The sequence below is a fragment of the Microcaecilia unicolor genome, chromosome 12 (genome assembly GCF_901765095.1).
Source record: "Microcaecilia unicolor chromosome 12, aMicUni1.1, whole genome shotgun sequence".
Lineage (NCBI taxonomy): Eukaryota > Metazoa > Chordata > Amphibia > Gymnophiona > Siphonopidae > Microcaecilia > Microcaecilia unicolor.
The window spans coordinates 55,510,013-55,530,227 of record NC_044042.1 but is presented as its reverse complement, the minus strand read 5'-3'; the positions used below and the strand labels follow the sequence as shown (position 1 = coordinate 55,530,227).

Genomic DNA, 20,215 nt, shown 5'->3' with positions numbered 1-20,215 from the left:
GCAGCAATCACAAAAGGCACATCCCATCTCACCTGCTGTCTATGCATGCAAGTGCCACAGTATGACAGTACATGGAGCCCTACATGAAAGGGGAGAGCATGGACCTAGGAAACACCACTTAAATGTCTGCCGTCTCCCCGTTCCACTAGCCAGCATTAAGTTCAGACATCCATCCAAATGAACAAGTACTAAAAAAAAACACTGCACAGGTCCGGTGCCACATAGTGACAGCGGAGAGTATCAAAGTGTGACTGGCAACAAAATCAACAACCTGCAGGAGAATCGTACAATGAGCAGCAAAACATGTGCCCTGGAGGGTGGAAGGAGCTGTCAATACTCTATAAATGTAGGGGGAAGCACATATTCTCACAGAAATAGCACATGTGAGCAGGGCCCTGCAGCACATGTTACATGTAGAGAGCATGGCTACAACCCCCTATCTTGTAACACAAGACCCTCTGCCCCATAATCATTTAAGTGGCATGCCTAGAGCCCACATAAGAGCATAACACACTGCGGAAGATTGACTAGAAGGTGCAAGTGCAAGGGATGTGGTAGGATAGGATGGCACATCAGTGCTCTGAATGGTGTAGCAGAGCTATTCCTGTGCCATGTAAGCACTAATAAGTACATAAGTAATGCCACACTGGGAAAAGACCAAGGGTCCATCGAACCCAGCATCCTGTCTACGACAGCGGCCAATCCAGGCCAAGGGCACCTGGCAAGCTTCCCAAACGTACAAACATTCTATACATGTTATTTCTGGAATTGTGGATTTTTCCCCAGTCCATTTAGTAGCGGTTTATGGACTTGTCCCCCAGAAGACAGCACTAGGAGGCAGAGCTGATGCACATGCTATGATGTGAAGCACTCACTGGCATTCCACGGTGGGCCCTTTAACGTAGCAGAAAGGAACGTCAGTGGAGCAATAATAGCTCAACCTCTCTTTCCCACTCTCTTCTTTCCTTACAGACCGAGGACTTGAAGAAGAGTACCACATGAGAACCAGAATATTTCCAGAGTGTCTGTGCCCAGATGCAGGAGGAAGCAGGTAAGTACCAAGCACTCATATGCTGGCAAATTGAGGACATCTACACAAGACTGCTGTGAAGACTGCTATTACCACAGCAGACCCAGTCTTTGTGCCACCTGTTACAGCTACACCTGTGACCTACCACAGTGAGAGCCCACATCTAGTGTTTGTCAGTTGAAAGCACACACAACATGCCACTTTATGCTGCCACCTCATCCCACAGCCCCCTCTAGGATTCCTTCAACCCAGGCCCCCTCACAGTTCTCAGGAGCAGGGAAGCTGCTGATTATTTGGAGGGGACAACATATCCTATGCCCAGTCTTGCCTCACTGCACTGGCTGTCTCTGAAGATGTGTTTGCCAATATCCTGAGAGAGCCATGGTCCTGGTGCCCAACCCCATTCCATGTCAGGCCCTCTTTTACAAACTAGCAGTGTTGCCGTTCATCAAATATCATGGAAAGCCCATCTGTTGATCCAAATGGCTTACCATGTCTCTGTGGTAGGCCCCACAGCTTCTCTTAGGTGATAGGTGTGGTGCAGCTATACATTGCTAATGCCCATATCTTAAGGCCACATCTCTGTCCAAGAATCCTGGGGATTTCTGTCCAGTGAATGCTTAAACCAGAACAGAGCCTCATGTTTTTGTCCTTGAAATGCACACATTCCCCTGTCAGGTTGCTGCCACCTGTACAACTCTAAAACAGTGAGACAATGATACTATTCTGATTGCATTTCCCACAGGTTTATGCATCTAACAACTGCCATTCTTTTTTTCATTTCCACAGCTGACCATGAAACTGCTGGACCCTCTAATGAGGGTGCAGCCCCTCAACCGATGCAGGTGGAAGAAGGGGCAGAGGTGGAGGAAAAAAAAGGAGGAGGAGGAGGCAGAGGCTACTGTGGGCCACTTCAGCCCCTCCATCACCTCCTTCCCAAACATTCCTGACAGCTCTCGTCACCCCTCCTTTCCAGCCACCCTGTCCTGCCAGCCTGCTATGTCATTCCAGTGTCAGGTTTCTCAGGTTCAGAGCCCGCGGGGCCGGGCTCTGGAGCAAACGTGAGCCCTTGGGCTGCTGACGAGGAGCGACAGCAGCAGGCAAAACCCACCACCAACACTGGGTAAGCACACCGGCAGGGACTGCAGGCACTGCCCAGCGAACCGGAACACATGGACTGGAATCCCCCGGACTGGAGGACACAGGACTGGAACACACACTGGACTGGAACACATTGGACTGGAGCACACCATGACTGGAACACCCTGGACTGGTCCCCCGGACTGGAGGACACAGGACCGGAACACGGGACTGGAGCACACTGGACTGGGTCCAACAGCTTCACCTGTACTTAGCTACTAAGCCCCCCAAGAGTTGAGCTCCTGGGTTCGAGTAGCCGACAGGACTTACTGGATACCGGATGACATAGGGACCAGGACTGGAAACAGAAGTGCTCCTAACCCTAAACTGATCTACGTGCTCCCAAGCCCTAAACCAGCAGGAGTGTTCCTAACCGTAAACTGACAAAAGGACTTCCTAAGCCCTATACTAAACAGGAGCTCCTAAGCCCTGCTCAAGAAAGGGACTTCCTAAGCCCTAAACTAACAGAGCAGGGTACTAAATACAAAGCTAACACAGGTGCTACTAAGCACCAAGCTACAAGCAGAGCTTTACACTAATAAGCTAAACACAAAACTAAACCAGCTACCTAAGCACTGCTCTAGCAAGCTAGATACAACTAACAAGGTGCTTCCTAAGCACTACTCTGGCAAGCAACCAGAAGAGCTCCTAGCACTAAAGGGAAGACAGGGGAGCCACAAGGAGGGAAGCTAACACATAAGCCAAAAGTGCTTCTAAAGCACCAAACACAACAGCAAAGACTGCAATGCTCCTAATAGCACAAACACCAGAAGTACTTCTAACAGCAAACTCTGCAGTGTTCCTAACAACACCAAACCCTGAAGTACTTCTATCAACAAACTCTGCAGTGTTCCTAACAACACCAAACCTGAAGTACTTCTATCAACAACAGAGCTTCCAAAGCCCTACACCAGCAATGCTACCAAAACCAAGAGGGAACAGAAGGGAACCAAAAGGGAAAAGCAGGAAAGCTAAACACATAGACACCAGTGCACACTGCACTAACACTAACCTGGACCTTAGCAAAAGCAAGCAGGGACCCTAGACACAATGTCAGAAGTGCACACTGCACCACCCTACCTAAAGCAAACACCACTGTTGCAAAAGGCCCTAAAGGAAACAACACCACTTCCTTATCAAGGCCCTCCCTGATGATGTCACACTCCCTAGACCTAGGCAAAAGCACACTGACCCAGAGAGGCCAACCCCACACCAATGCAAAACCGTGAAACCCTTGAAGCCAGTACACCCAAAGAGAGAGCAACTCAGGCAACACACAGCTGTAGTAAAGTAAACCAATTAACCCCATGCTGCTGGAAGCTGCCAGCACAGAGAGACAGAGCCAGCTCAGAAAGGACAGAGAAAAGAAACAGAAGCCAGCTAAGAAGCTGACCCCCAGGAAAGAGGTAAGTTTGAGAGGGTTCAGACCCCAATCATAACAGCACCTCCCCTTCAAGGCTCCCGTGTCCCCACGGAGCTCCAGGTCTCAAAAGACAATTTAGGTCTCCATGGGTAGCTGTGATGAAATCTCCCAATGGGTGCACAACATAAATCTGGGCGGCTGGGCAGGACGTGACAAGTACATCTGGAACTAGGAACCAGAATGGCTTTGGCCCCACGAGGCTCTTTAGAACGGCTGCTAGGCAGGATCAGAGTCTTGGATGCAACAAGCGGAGTTCTATTCAACAGGAACCATCTCCTGAGGGAGTCCACAACTTCCTTGACTTCCTGGCACTGCCACTGTAGCAGCTAGAACTGGGCTAGAGCCCACACCCATCCTGGAATCTGAAGCCAGACAGGAACTCGAACTGGACTTCAGACTAACCTTGCCCTTGGCTGGAGCTGGACTCAGAAGGAGTTCAACATCTTGGCTGAAATGGGAACTCGGAGTAGACTCAGCATCTTGCCTGAGACTGCAACCTGGTCCGGCCTCAGCATCTTGGCCGGAACTGCAACTTGACCCGGACTCAGCCTCTTGACCGGGACTGCAACTTGACCCAGACTCAGCATCTTGCCTGGGACTGGAACTCCAACTTGGCCGGACTCGGCATCTTGGCCGGGACTGCACTTGACCCAGACTCAGCATCTTGCCTGGGACTAGGAACTCCAACTTGACTCGGACTCAGCATCTTGACCGGGACGGCAACTCTCACCGGACTCAGCATCTTGGCCGGGACTGTAACTTGACCCGGACTCAGCATCTTGCCCGGGACTGTAACTCAATTCTGATTCGGCATTCTCGGCTGAACTCTGCACTCGGTGTAGACTCAGCACTCATCGTGGACTCGTCATCTTGGCTGGGCTCTGCACTCGGTGTAGACTCAGCACTCATCGTGGACTCATTATCTTGGCTGGGCTCTGCACTCGGTGTAAACTCAGCACTCATCGTGGACTCAGTATCTCGGCTGGCCTCTGCACTCGGTGCAGACTCAGCACTCATCATGGACTCATCATCTTGGCTGGGCTCTGCACTCGGTGTAGACTCAGCACTCATCGTGGACTCATTGTCTCGGCTGGACTCTGTACTCAGTGCAGACCCAGCACTCATCGTGGACTCATTGTCTCGGCTGGACTCTGTACTCAGTGCAGACCCAGCACTCATCGTGGACTCATTGTCTCAGCTGGACTCTGTACTCAGTGCAGACCCAGCATCTTGACTGGAACTACAACTCGATCCAGACTCAGCATCTTGACTGGAACTACAACTCGATCCAGACTCAGCATCTTGACTGGAACTGCAACTCGATCCAGACTCAGCATCTTGACTGGAACTACAACTCGATCCAGACTCAGCATCTTGACTGGAACTGCAACTCACTCCAGACTCAGCATCTTGACTGGAACTGCAACTCGCTCCAGACTCAGCATCTTGACTGGAACTCCAACTCGATCCAGACTCAGCATCTTGACTGGAACTACAACTCGATCCAGACTCAGCATCTTGACTGGAACTGCAACTCAATCCAGACTCAGCATCTTGACTGGAACTGCAACTCACTCCAGACTCAGCATCTTGACTGGACGACAACTCGATCCAGAGACTCAGCATCTTGACTGGAACTGCAACTCGATCCAGACTCAGCATCTTGACTGGAACTCCAACTCGCTCCAGACTCAGCATCTTGACTGCCAATGCTGCAACTCGCTCCAGGCTCAGCATCTTGACTGCCAATGCTGCAACTCGCTCCAGACTCAGCATCTTGGCTGTCACTGCTGCAACTCGCTCCAGACTCAGCATCTGGGCTGGAACTCAAAACAGACTCGGGCACTGGGCTGGAACTCACTGTGGACTCAGAAGCTTGGCAGACAAAGCCCTTCAGGCTGGACTCAGAAGTTTGTCGGAAAAATCAGGAAGCCACCTTCTTTCAGCTGGGCTTCAGAGTATCCCGCAGGGTTGGCTCTGAGAGGAGTTGGAAGCGGTAAAAGAACAGCTTGGTAGAGGGATCAATAGCAGAAACTGGGTTTTCTTCGAACCAAGCCAGGAGACACGCCTTCTTTCTGCTGCAGCTTCAGGAGTATTCTTCAGGGCTGGATCAGACAAAAGTGCAACCCGGTAATCCTGGAGTGTCAGAAACGGATCCAGATCAAAAATGGGGTTGGAACTGGGATCCAAACTGGTACTAGGAGACTCAGTAGACAGCGCCACTTGAACTGGACGCAGAGACTTGCTTGAAGCGCTGCTTGGACTGGAATCGGAGACTCGGTCAGAAGCTCCCCTCGGACTGGACTCAGAGGCTTGAGTGGAAGCGCCACTTGAACTGGAGTCGGCGACTCGGTTAGGAGCGTCCCTTGGACCAGGCTCCGAGGCTTGCGTGGAAGAGCCCCTTGAGCTGGCATCGGAGGCTCAGTGAGAAGCGTCCCTCGGACTGGACTCTGAAGCTTGGCTGGACATGCTGCTCGGACTGGATTCAGAGGCTTGTCTGGGCGCGCTGCTTGAACGGGACTGGACCCCTGCTGGGCCCAGAGCGTGGAATTCCCAAGACGTCTTCTCTCAGCGACACCTTCAGGAGTATCCCACAAAGCTGGATTCAAGACAAGGCTGCGGCGATACTCTGAGAGCGTGATGAAAGGGTCCATATCTGAAACTGGGTTTTCAGCGATTCCAAGCCACCGGACACGTTTTCTCTCAGCTGCTGCTTCAGGGGTCTTCTTCAAACAGAATGAGACAAAAGTTTCCCACGATACTGACGAAGAGTCATAGAAGGATCAAGAACAATGACGGAGCTGGACCCCAGCTGGGTCAGCTGGGCGGGGGTTCTTGCCGGGCTCAGGGCCTTTGCAATCTGTCAGGTTCTCAGGTTCAGAGCCCGCGGGGCCGGGCTCTGGAGCAAACGTGAGCCCTTGGGCTGCTGACGAGGAGCGACAGCAGCAGGCAAAACCCACCAACCAACACTGGGTAAGCACACCGGCAGGGACTGCAGGCACTGCCCAGCGAACCGGAACACATGGACTGGAATCCCCCGGACTGGAGGACACAGGACTGGAACACACACCGGACTGGAACACATTGGACTGGAGCACACCAGACTGGAACACCCTGGACTGGTCCCCCGGACTGGAGGACACAGGACCGGAACACGGGACTGGAGCACACTGGACTGGTCCAACAGCTTCACCTGTACTTAGCTACTAAGCCCCCCAAGAGTTGAGCTCCTGGGTTCGAGTAGCCGACAGGACTTACTGGATACCGGATGACATAGGGACCAGGACTGGAAACAGAAGTGCTCCTAACCCTAAACTGATCTACGTGCTCCCAAGCCCTAAACCAGCAGGAGTGTTCCTACCGTAAACTGACAAAAGGACTTCCTAAGCCCTATACTAAACAGGAGCTCCTAAGCCCTGCTCAAGAAAGGGACTTCCTAAGCCCTAAACTAACAGAGCAGGGTACTAAATACAAAGCTAACACAGGTGCTACTAAGCACCAAGCTACAAGCAGAGCTTTACACTAATAAGCTAAACACAAAACTAAACCAGCTACCTAAGCACTGCTCTAGCAAGCTAGATACAACTAACAAGGTGCTTCCTAAGCACTACTCTGGCAAGCAACCAGAAGAGCTCCTAGCACTAAAAGGGGAAGACAGGGGAGCCACAAGGAGGGAAGCTAACACATAAGCCAAAAGTGCTTCTAAAGCACCAAACACCAACAGCAAAGACTGCAATGCTCCTAATAGCACAAACACCAGAAGTACTTCTAACAGCAAACTCTGCAGTGTTCCTAACAACACCAAACCCTGAAGTACTTCTATCAACAACAGAGCTTCCAAAGCCCTACACACAGCAATGCTACCAAAACCAAGAGGGAACAGAAGGGAACCAAAAGGGAAAAGCAGGAAAGCTAAACACATAGACACCAGTGCACACTGCACTAACACTAACCTGGACCTTAGCAAAAGCAAGCAGGGACCCTAGGACACAATGTCAGAAGTGCACACTGCACCACCCTACCTAAAGCAAACACCACTGTTGCAAAAGGCCCTAAAGGAAACAACACCACTTCCTTATCAAGGCCCTCCCTGATGATGTCACACTCCCTAGACCTAGGCAAAAGCAACTGACCCAGAGAGGCCCAACCCACACCAATGCAAAACCGTGAAACCCTTGAAGCCAGTACACCCAAAGAGAGTTAGAGCAACTCAGGCAACACACAGCTGTAGTAAAGTAAACCAATTAACCCCATGCTGCTGGAAGCTGCCAGCACAGAGAGACAGAGCCAGCTCAGAAAGGACAGAGAAAAGAAACAGAAGCCAGCTAAGAAGCTGACCCCCAGGAAAGAGGTAAGTTTGAGAGGGGTTCAGACCCCAATCATAACATCCAGGAACAGAAGGATGAAGATCAGGAGGTGGTTATAATATCTGACAGAAAATCCAGGTCCTTGAGCAGCTCCCATCCCCTCCTTCCTCATGCAGCCAATGCATCATCCTCTGTGGCATCTGGGAAATGGGGTAGAAGCCAGTGGCATGAGGCTCTGGATCGGAGGCTAAAGGTCATAGAGGAGCAAACTGAGAGGACAGTGTGTAATCTGGGGCACGTGCAGGATACTCATGAGATCTGGCATCTGCTGGCATCTTACAGGTGCCCTCCTCTGATGACCCTAACCTGACACACCTCCTTAATATCTGTCCTCCTCTGTCCTCTACCCTCCTCCTCTGACCCAGCTCCCCTTAAATATTTCATTTTGTACTTTTTGGAATAAATTGTTATGAACATTGCAAATCACTGTGATGTGTTTTTATTGCTAATGCATGCCCAGTTACATTTACAGGGATACATAGTCCCTACTCCAAAGCTGTAATGGAAAGACCTATGGGACATGAGCCAACCCTAATGTTTTGTGTGCCTGCCCATTCCAAAGTGAGTACTAAAATCCCATATGTTGCTCCTTTATGGAGTTCATCTCTGTCCAGTTTCACATGACATTGTGTGCTTAGGGAGAGGGACTGACAAGGAAGCCAAACTCTAGTAACTGTATGATTGTATGATAGAACTACCACCCAGGAACGCAAAAAGATCCTCTCGCACATTCCTTAATCTTCATCCTCCCAAGTGCAAGGGTCTGAAATACAAATCAATGCATGCATCTACCTTTTCCTATACGAGCACGCAGCTCTGGAACGCGCTGCCACGTAACCTGAAAACGGTCTATGAATTGACCAGTTTCCGCAAACTATTGAAAACCTATCTCTTCGACAAGATATATCACAAAGATCAACATGTGTAACTGTATAATCTTTAAAACTTCCAGAAATGTCTTATAATGTCTTTCTGCTTTGACACCATCATGTATTTCACCACCATGTAACACAAAACCCTCTGTAAAACAAATGTATATTCACTTCTATTTCCAGTATCTATGATGAATTGTAAGCCACATTGAGCCTGCAAAGAGGTGGGATAATGTGGGATACAAATGCAATAAATAAATAAATAAAATAAATAAATTATAATGGTGCATAGCTAATACCCACCACCTAGGTACAGAGACTCATTACTCATGTGTTGCCTAACCCCCATAGCAAATATACTTCAGATTTCCCTAGGGTGCAGGGTAGGGCTGCAATTTGTCAAAAGGTAGCAGCTATATCTTAAAATAGTAGGTCATGAGAATGTAAGAATATAAGAATAGCTATAATCCCAGGGCAAGCAGTGGCTTCCCCCATGTCTATCTCAATAGCAAACTATGGACTTTTCCTCTAGGAACTTGTCCGAACCTTTTTTTAAAACCCAGATGTGCTAATGTCCCATTCCACATAGCTACGTAAGAGTTGCCTATTGCATTTTGTCACCCCAGCCCCCGCTATCCCATCTTGGCAATGTATAGGTCATGTGAATCGAGTCCTACTCGAACCTCTTTCATTTCATCTAGCCCTCGTCCACGCCCTCATTACCTCTTGCCTCGACTACTGCAACCTACTCCTCACCGGCCTCCCACTCAGCTATCTATCCCCCCTTCAATCCGTTCAGAACTCTGCCGCACGTCTTATATTCCGCCAAAACCGTTATTCTCATATCACCCCTCTCCTCAGGTCACTTCACTGGCTTCCGATCAGATACCGCATACAATTCAAGCTTCTCCTCCTTACTTACAAATGCACTCACTCTGCTGCTCCTCACTACCTCTCTACCCTCATCTCCCTCTACGTTCCTGCCCGTAACCTCCGCTCACATGACAAATCCCTCCTCTCAGTACCCTTCTCCACCACTGCCAACTCCAGGCTCCGCCCATTTTACCTTGCCTCACCCTATGCCTGGAACAATCTTCCTGAACCCCTACGCCAAGCCCCCTCCCTATCCATCTTCAAATCCTTGCTTAAAGCTCACCGCTTCAATGCTGCTTTCGGAACCTAACTTTTCGAACATATAGACTGCCCCAATCTGCCTGACCTATCAGATTGACTGTACATTTGTCTCTTAGATTGTAAGCTCCTTGAGCAGGGACTGTCATTCCATGTCAAATTGTACAGCGCTGCGTAACCCTAGTAGCGCTTTAGAAATGTTTAGTAGTAGTAGTAGTAGTAGTAGTAATTGCCACTGAACTTGTTTCCCTCCCCAACTATTCAGACCTATGGGCACAATGGATACAGTTATGCTATCAAGAGGAGACATTTAATAAACAAAGACAGAGTGTGAAACCATTGCATGTATACAAAGGTAGAAGTAATGTAAAATTTTGTTCCTGAAAACATACATTACAATGAGCATATGAAAGTCTTCCCCTCCCCCCCCCCCAACACATCCCCACATCTATTTACATGAAACAGGCCACAGTCTAGGTCTTGGGAATGAATTGCACACTGTCTGCCGTATATTGTCGGTTAGCAACCTGACTTCACATGCCTATATCCCCTAATTGTCCATGTAATGGATGCCTTTGCACATTGCATATATGTTCTGTGATGTGGTTTCCCCAGCACCAAAGCATATAAAGTGGCCAATAACAGTTCTAATATTATAGGCATTACAGACAACCTACATTTTAAGGGAATGGTAGGACTTGTGCTTAATATAAATGGCCTTTTTGCCAGCAGGTAGTCTAATGGCAACCTGTGTGTACAGTCTGTGGCTCCCAGCACCAAGGAGAAGTGTGCAGCTCAAAGAATTCTGTCATTGTTTGGGGTTTGCTACTACTCGTGTTCAGGGAAGAGAATGTATTGAATGTGTCTCTTGAAAAAGGCCTGTAGAAACTGAGCTATACAGCATGAGGTGGCTGGCTGGCTCATACCCATTTGTTACTCCAAGGAGTGTCTGGAAAGTTCCAGTGGCTAAAATGCGAGGGATGTAATGACCTTCAGGAGCACTGACAGGGCTTGTCTCCTTCATGCATAGGGCTCTAGGTCCTCCTCTAGCTGATTGCACAGGTACACTATAGTCTCCTTACCAAACCCGAACCTGTGCATGCACTGTATGTCCATGAAGTGGGTTCTGGACCAGTATACTCTAAAAAGGGTCCCTTCTTCTTTGTTACCTCTCTCTCCTGTGAGTAAGGGCCCACAGGAACAACACTCTGCTTCCACTCATGTTTATGTGCACCATCAGTAGCGCCTAGTGATCACCACCAATAACGCTCAGTAACCATCATACTACAGGACCACTCACATATACTATATATAGTGTTAAACAGGCAAAACCAGTTACAGATTTACAGATACTCAGACAGCGGTAGATGGACACACCAAGTCTCTGCCACCATACTATTAGCTTGTTCTATTTTTTGATGTATAGTCTTAAACTTCAGTGCGAGGGCTGCTGACATTGCTGCCATAGATTCCATGAGTAATGTCTCACGACTGGGAGATCCTGGCCATTTTTGGAGTCCTCGGCCATCTTGGATTCTTGGCATAGTTTATCTTTCTCCTTCTTTCCCAACTTAATGGCCATTCTACTGGCAGAACCACCTCCAAACAATGCTGGACTGCTCAGATAGCTTTCTAGGGGTCAGTTTTATAATTTTCTCACCACTACCCTGATATTAGACATTCCAGGAGGTTGATGCTGGAGCTGATGCAGCTGACTTATGGTTTATGCATCATGCTACATGGTCTATCTGATTTGTCAACAGGACCTGTGTTAACTTCAAGATGCACTTCCTGCCTCTTCTCTGCTTCCTAATCTGAAATTAGTTTACTTTACCAGGTGCTTATATTCCGTTTACACCTCGAAAGTTTCGAAGAGGATTATAGGGTGTGAAGCCAGTAGGGATATACTGGAGCCATGTTACATAGTGAAATAATAGTAACAGAACATTGGTACATTGTTACAGAGTAAAATAATGCAAAAGATACATAGTAGAACTGAGTTAGATAGTGACTAGTTGTTACAGAGTGGGATAGCACAGTGTACGTAGTAGAGACGAACTAACCTAGTGACTGGTATAGTGTCCTGAGGTTCAGGTCCTGAAGGTGAAATGTTTTTGATCGCTTGGGTTCATTAGGACAATTGTGATCCTAATGAAATTCCATAACAACCATTTGAACATGGGTTTTAATGCCTGTTAACTGCTAGCACAGTTAATGTGTCATTTCTTTAGCTTCATGTTAACTGATAGTATGTGTTAAAACCCACGTTAACATATAACCCAGTTTAGCAAATAGAGGTAGAAGTGATAGAGAGAAAAATAATAATAACATTTAGGAACTCTTCGGAGAAGCAGAGAGGATCTCTAATTGTCCAGAAGTGAAAGGGAAGACAGAGATCAGTGGGATTAGATGGCATAGTTCCAAGAATTAAATTGGGAAGCCAGATGGCCCCTTACCACCTTACCTACTGTCATATTGCAGGTTTCTATGTAATCACATCACAGTAAGTCTCTGATGAAAAGGATGGGGTCTTGATAGCCATCTAAATACTGGGCACAGATTCCGTCTTTGATCTAGGAATGTAGAGAAAAAAAAGAAAAGAAAAATTGTAGCAGATTTCTAGGGACAAACTAGCTCCATAATAAACCATGGAATTCAGAAAGCCTGCATTTTGCATCAGCCTGCACTGAGGAAATACAAGTATTTGCTAGTACTGTGAAACGTCAAGCCACCCTGTCTGAAGAGTCTTCAGACTGAGATCCCTTTACACGTCATTGGCAGGAGAAAAATACAGTTCTGACTGTGAAACATTTATTGAAGACGACAGTGGTTTAAAGAACAGAGGGCATACAGCTCTGTTCGCCGCCGCTAACCTGGCTTAGTCATGGAAGAAAACAGATTTTGTGCAATAAGATTTTTTAAAGCTATGTGACTGCTTTACTGAATGACTATAGAGCGATGCTGCGAGGTTAAGCCTCCGTGCACAAATGAAACCTTTTAGTTGTCTGTGTGTGTGTATGCGCTTGCCTGCCTCATGACGTCTACCTGAGCTTTGCTGAAGCGATGGTGAAATATACTTTTTTCCCTTTAGATGGTCTTATCACACAAGCAGTACCTCCAGTTGTAGCCTTTCTGCTGTGCCAGTTACCACCGAACTGTCTTGATGTCACTGGCAGGAAAATCACAAAAGCTGCCTAGGACTCCACTTGCTCTGGGCAGCAGCTGTGCTGGAATTTGGATGAGAACTTCTGATTAATGAAGAACGATGACTTTCTTGGAAGGACTTTGTGTAGGTGCTGTTTAGTTAACTTCCACTCTCTGCTGACATTTTTTTTTTCAGTTAACACAGTAGCATGCATAAGAACTGATCTACAAAGATTTTCTTTTCCTTTAATATAATATAATACAATAACATTTTTAAAATTTTGCAAATAACTAATACTTTGATGTGGAGTGCAACATGAACAAGTAGTCACTATTAGGAATTATAACCAATTAATCTAAACATTATAAAAAAACTAAAATAGTTATCAATTACATTATTAAAATAAAATGGGGAGTGTGGTAGCCGTGTTAGTCCATTCTTAAGGTTATCAATAGAAATCAAACAAAATAAAACATGGAAAAGAAAATAAGATGATACCTTTTTTATTGGACATAATACATTTCTTGATTAGCTTTCGAAGGTCGCCCTTCTTCCTCAGATCGGAAATAAGCAAATGTGCTAGCTGACAGTGTATATAAGTGAAAACATTCAAGCATTACTATGACAGTCTGACAGGATGGGAGGATGGGGGTGGGTCGGAGGTATGCATGGGGACATCAAAGCATATCATTGATATTCTAACAGGATGGGTGTGGATAGGTGAGGGGAGGGTGATCAACAGAGACATACAGCTTTATGGTTTATAATGGGCTAGGAACCCCAGATCCTTGTTAAGTCCTTTCTGTTGGGTGTTAAAATATTCAATCATTCTGACTTCAAAGGTCTTACGTTCTTGTATGGTTTTAAAGTTACCTTTCAGGATTCTCACTGTGAAGTCACTGGTACAGTGTCCTGGTCCTGTAAAATGTTGACCAACAGGCGTGGGAACCCTACTGGCACCAGTATTGTTCATGTGATGTCTATGTTAATTGAATCTTGTCTTAAGCATCTGGCCTGTTTCTCCAATATAGCATCCTTCGTTACATTTTTTACACTGAATGATATATACCACATTGGAAGATGAGCAAGTGAAAGATCCCTTTATGTTGAATATCTTTCCTTTGTGGATGACTTTGGGGTCCTGTGAAATATTTTGGCATAGTTTGCAACTGGATAAATTACAGGGAAGTGTGCCCTTCTGTTCCTTTTCAGTCTGTGATGGAAGTTTACTTCTGATTAGCTTGTGTTTTAAGTTGGGTGGCTGTCGGAAGGCCAGTACTGGTGGGGATGGGAATATCTCTTTCAGTAATTCATCCTCCTGGTTGTAGATCTCTTATGATTTTCCTCAGTTTTTCCAGCTCTGGATTGTATGTCACTACAAGGGGGATTCTGTCTGTGGATTTTTTCTCCTTGTACTGTAGCAGATTCTCCCTGGGTGTTTTGAGGGAGGAGGCAGTATTCTTGGAGATTATTTTGGGGTTGTAGCCTTTCTGTTTGAAGGATGCAGTCAGGCTTTTAAGGTGTCTGTCTCTGTCCCCTGGGTCAGAGCAGATACGGTGGTATCTTGTGGCTTGGCAAAAAAAACTTCTGAAATAGGAATGTTTTCAATATTTTATGAAAGGACATGCAATCTTTTATAAATCTAATCTCCTTTGGATGATATGGGAGAGAGAGAACTTTTTATATCTCACTCCTTTTGGACTTGGAAAACATAATCTGAATTGACGTCTGATAGTTTTTCATTTCAAACCAAAGCAAGCTTAGCAAGTGACATATACTCCAGAGCCTTTAAAAATCTTAATACCTGGTTTAAAAACTATTTGTGCTTCTTTTGGAAGCCAATGCAATTTTCATAACAAGGGAGCTACTCTGTCCGACTTCTTTGCAGAACACAACATTCTTGCTGCTATTTTGCAGGGTCTGTAATCTCTTAAATATAGCTTCCGAATATCCCACATAAATTATATTAGAATAGTCCCAACTGTGCCAGTACTAATGCCTGCACTTCAACTCTAAATTGCTTGAATTCAGAATAATATTTGTTTATAGCTTTCTTAACATCAAAAACATTTTTCTACTTAGACTATTTAATGTGAGAGTAAATAATGGATCCAGTATAACACTCAAGATCTTCACTGAGCTTTCTAAAGGGAAACACATGCCTCCAATTGTTAGACTTTAATTAGTTTGGATCCTCTAGGTAAACTCAGCCATAGGAATTTATTTATTTAGTTACATTTCTACCCCGTGCTTTCCCACTCATGGCAGGCTCAATGCGGCTTACATATTGTATACAGGTACTTATTTGTACCTGGGGAAATGGAGGGGTAAGTGACTTGCCCAGAGTCACAAGGAGCTGCCTGTGCCTGAAGTGGGAATTGAACTCAGTTCCTCAGTTCCCCAGGACCAAAGTCCACCACCCTATTTAGATTTTCTTTGTTCAACTTTAAAAGGTGACCTGAAACCAAGTTCTCCATCTTATTTAAACAATCTTGTAACTCCACTTCAATATCCAGCATGGCTTGAGAGAGTGGATTCAATAATGTAATATCATCAGCAGAAATAGAAACTTTAATTCCACTCCTTGCTTAACTCCACACCTAATGAACTCATTAGGATGTTAAATAAGATAGGTGATAATAGAGAGCCCTGCGGTACTCCACAGGTAACTTCCTGTGAATTAGTCATTTTCCCCAAATTCTATAAATGTTGCTCAAAATTGCATATTCATCAACTAACATAACTAAAGGACCTCAGTAGAACATGTATGCTATAGCAGCGCTTCATTTGTCAGAAGACCCGAGTGCGCCCAACTCTTAATACGCCATTGGCTCTTCATCGCGTATTAAGAGTTGGGAGCACTCGGTTTGTCTGACAAATGAAGCGCTGCTATAGCATACATTGTATTAGTTAATGAATCTAATGGAAACTTTAATCAACCAGTAAAATCGTAGGAAATTCAACAGATAATGGATATTAAGCATCGCTAATACAGATATGTGAAAAAACCTATATTAACAAACTCCTGTCCTGGACCAATTGTCAAGACGGTCGATGAACTACAGATATCACTAACACCGCCCAACACACCCACGAACATTGCCTACAAAACAACCGACACTACCAACAACACCCAACACTCTTATAAACACCGTCCACAAAATCCAACATGAATACCAATACGCTACTGATAATAATCTACCTCACTCCCATAATCTACCACGCATGGACCACCCCTAACATCAATAACGACCCAACCACAATCCACCAACTCTATGTACAAACTATCAACAACTTACCAGACCAAAAATACAACAACCAACCTAAAGGAAAAATCTCCACATACGAACCTCACCAACAGAAAGAGAAAAAAACAACAACAAAGACAAATTCAATCACCGAGGAAACAGACAACTATTAAAAATAAATACATCTAACCTCCCTAGAGAACCATACCGCTTCATCCGAATAGGATACATCAATGCAAGATCAGCAGTAAGCAATTCAAGAATACAAAATCACCCACTGGGCAAGAAATGGAAAAGGAGGTGGCGGAATAGCCATAATTTACAAATCTGAGTTTACCATAACAACTACTGGCGAATCCACCTCACCACAACTCGAGATTGCCTCAACAAGAATCACTCATCCAAACCTACAAGGACACCTCAACACAAAAATATTCTACAGGCCACCAGGAAAATGGAAAGACTCCCAAACACAACTCATGGACTTTATCTCCAACACATGTGTCTCTGCCTCTAACATCCTCATAATAGGAGATATTAACCTACACCTTGAGGACGATACCTCAACAGGCGCACAAGAATGAAAAGACTTCTTAAAACTTTGGGATCTACATGTACCTAACAATCAACCAACACACGAAAAAGGACACACACTGGACATCATTACACACAAATTCAACTCAGACTCAACTCTCCTACTCACAGATACAAGATGGACAGACCACTACAAAGCGATGATCTCCCTCCACTGGCGAAAAATACACAGAAACAAAATAAACAAGCATGAACGAACAACATACACCACGAGAGGAAAAATAGACCCCACAACATTCTGGCAACAGGTCTACCAAAACGAATGGTCAACAAATACAGACACCATTCAATTCCTCCAAGAATGGGACGACATATGCAAGACAACATTAGACACAATCGCCCCAATCCAAACTAGAACATCACACAGGAAAAAAACAAATTCATGGTTTACTGAGGAATTGAAAATACTCAAAACACAAGTCAGAAAACTAGAACGCACATGGAACAAAAAGAAAGACGAACATACACTGAATGCCTGGAAAATCACTCCGGAGGAAATACAAATACACCATCAAACAGACTAAAAGACTACACTATAAAACAATGATTGGACCAAACTACAAAGACACACACAAACTCTTCTACCTTGTAAACAAACTGCTAGACACCACACCAGTAACAAACAACAGCAAAGACACACCAGGGGTCGACGACCTCGCGAAATACTTCAAGGAAAAAAATCATACAACTACGACTTAAAATACCCACCAGCCCTACTGAATACACAACACTCCTAAACTGTCTTGACCCAGAAGATGGAATATACCCAGCAGACAGAATCTGGACCGAATTCGAACTAATATCAGAAGACCTCATCTCTAAAGCGCTCAAAGGATTCGCCAAATCCCAATGCAATCTAGATATCTGCCCAAACAACCTCATGAAATCAGCCCCTCAACAATTCACAATTGACCTAACCACATGAATTTCATGCTACAAAACGGACTTTTCCCAAAAGAAAAAGGAAACATTTTACTCACACCAATACCCAAGGACACTAAGAAAAACACAAACGAATTAACTAACTACAGACCAGTAGCATCTATACCACTAATAACCAAAATAACCGAAGGAATGGTTACCAAACAACTCACAAACTACCTCAACAAGTTCTCCATACTACATGACTCTCAATCAGGATTCCGGTCAAATCACAGCACAGAAACAGTATTAATTACCCTAATGACCAAATTTAAACAAATGATTGCAACCGGCACCAATATACTCCTCCTACAATTTGACATGTCAAGTGCCTTTGATATGGTACATCATGGAATCCTATTACACATTCTCGAATATTTTGGTATCGGAGGCAATGTCCTAAACTGGTTCAAGGGGTTCTTAACCTTACGCTCATATCAAGTCACATCAAACTCAACTACGTCAGCTGCATGGACACCTGATTGTGGAGTACCGCAAGGATCTCCCCTCTCTCCAACTATTTTCAATCTAATGATGACCCCCCTGGCAAAACTTCTAACAAACCAGAACCTTAACCCATACATATATGCCGATGATGTAACGATATACATTCCATTCAAAAAAGACATTAATGAAATCTCTAACGAAATCAACCAAAGTCTACACATCATGAACACCTGGGCAGATGCATTCTGACTGAAACTGAACGCAGAAAAAACTCAATGCCTCATACTGACCTCCCAATACAACACGAATAAGTTTACCGCCATTAACACACCTAAACTAAATCTGCCAATCTCAGAAACATTAAAAATCCTTGGAGTCACTATTGACCGCCACCTAACACTCGAGACTCATGTGAACAACACAACAAAAAAAATGTTCTACTCCATGTGGAAACTGAAAAGAATTAGACCATTCTTTCCAAGATCTGTCTTCCGCAGTCTAGTGCAATTACTCGTACTCAGTCACTTGGATTATTGCAACTCATTATACGCAGGATGCAAGGAACAAATACTGAGGAAACTTCAAACAGCCCAGAATACAGCAGCCAGACTCATCTTCGGAAAACCAAAATACGAAAGTGCAAAACCCTTACGGGAGAAACTACACTGGCTACCACTCAAGGAACGCATCACTTTCAAAGTATGCACTTTAGTCCATAAAATCATTCAAGGGGAAGCCCCTGCATACATGTCTGATTTAATAGACCTATCACCCAGAAACGCTAAAAGATCTTCCCGAACCTTCCTCAATCTCCATTTCCCTAAGTTCAAAGGAATAAAATACAAAGCATTGCACGGATCGACCTTCGCATACATGAGCACACAAGTCTGGAATACACTACCACGCAATCTGAAAACGATCTATAAACTGACCGACTTCCGCAAACTACTGAAAACCTATCTCTTTGAGAAAATCTACGGCAAGGATCAAAACACATGAAGTCCATACAAACCAATAGATACGCACCAAAACACTCTATCCTGAAGTCTCTTCTCCCGTATCCTCACCACCCTTAAAACCCTACCCACAAATAAGAATGTTAGACCTTTATGTTCCCTCAATATTGTTTGTCCCCCTCTCAACTCACCACTGTTATCTTCTGATGTTCTATTCCCAAATGATATCCTGTATTTACTCTGTCTTCTATAACTCATCATAATGTAATCCATAATCGTACTGTAACCAATTGTACTTCCATCATTCTCAAAGTATTGTAAGCCACACTGAGCCCGCAAATAGGTGGGAAAATGTGGGATACAAATGCAAATAAATAAATATAAGGGAAGATAGTACATTATGAATGTTTGAAAATTTTATGGCGCTGGGCAAATATTGAGATTATTAGATGAAGCTATATAGCCTCCGCCTTTTGAATTTATGTTAAAACTTTATTAAGTCCACATGTTAGATTTATCGAACTTTCAATTATTGCCATTAATTGGCAACAATTTGGATTTATGTGTGCATCTTGTTACATGCTATTCTATAAAGATGTGTGCATAAAGTGTTTAGCATGCAACTGAAAAAGGAGCATGGCCATGGGAGGGGCATGGGCAGGTCAGGGGCATTCACTAAAGATGCACATAGTATTGTAGAAATTGGAGGTTCCATGCCTAACTTATGCATGAGGATTTACACCAGGTTTCAGTTGGCATAAATTCTCATGCCCAAACGTTGGGTGCAGATCCCGACACTACGTGCTATTCTGTGAACGGTGCCCAACTTGAAGCACCATGTATAGAATATAGTGCTCGGTGCCAATTTTTTTCCGGTGCTCATATTTGGACACCATTTGCTGAATCTAGTCCTTAACTAGAATGAAGACAAACTTTAGTAA

General features: G+C 45.0%; 1 protein-coding gene across 1 annotated transcript in view; it reads left to right on the top strand.

The window, feature by feature from the left end:
* The first annotated feature begins 1,035 nt into the window (after positions 1 to 1,035).
* Positions 1,036 to 20,215, top strand: part of IGSF9B (immunoglobulin superfamily member 9B) — a 179,031-nt gene continuing 159,851 nt past the window's right edge. Inside the window, exons 1-2 of the mRNA XM_030220462.1 lie at positions 1,036 to 1,051; positions 1,820 to 1,933. Coding sequence (XP_030076322.1) covers positions 1,036 to 1,051; positions 1,820 to 1,933 — 130 coding nt within the window. The remainder of the gene's footprint in view (positions 1,052 to 1,819; positions 1,934 to 20,215) is intronic.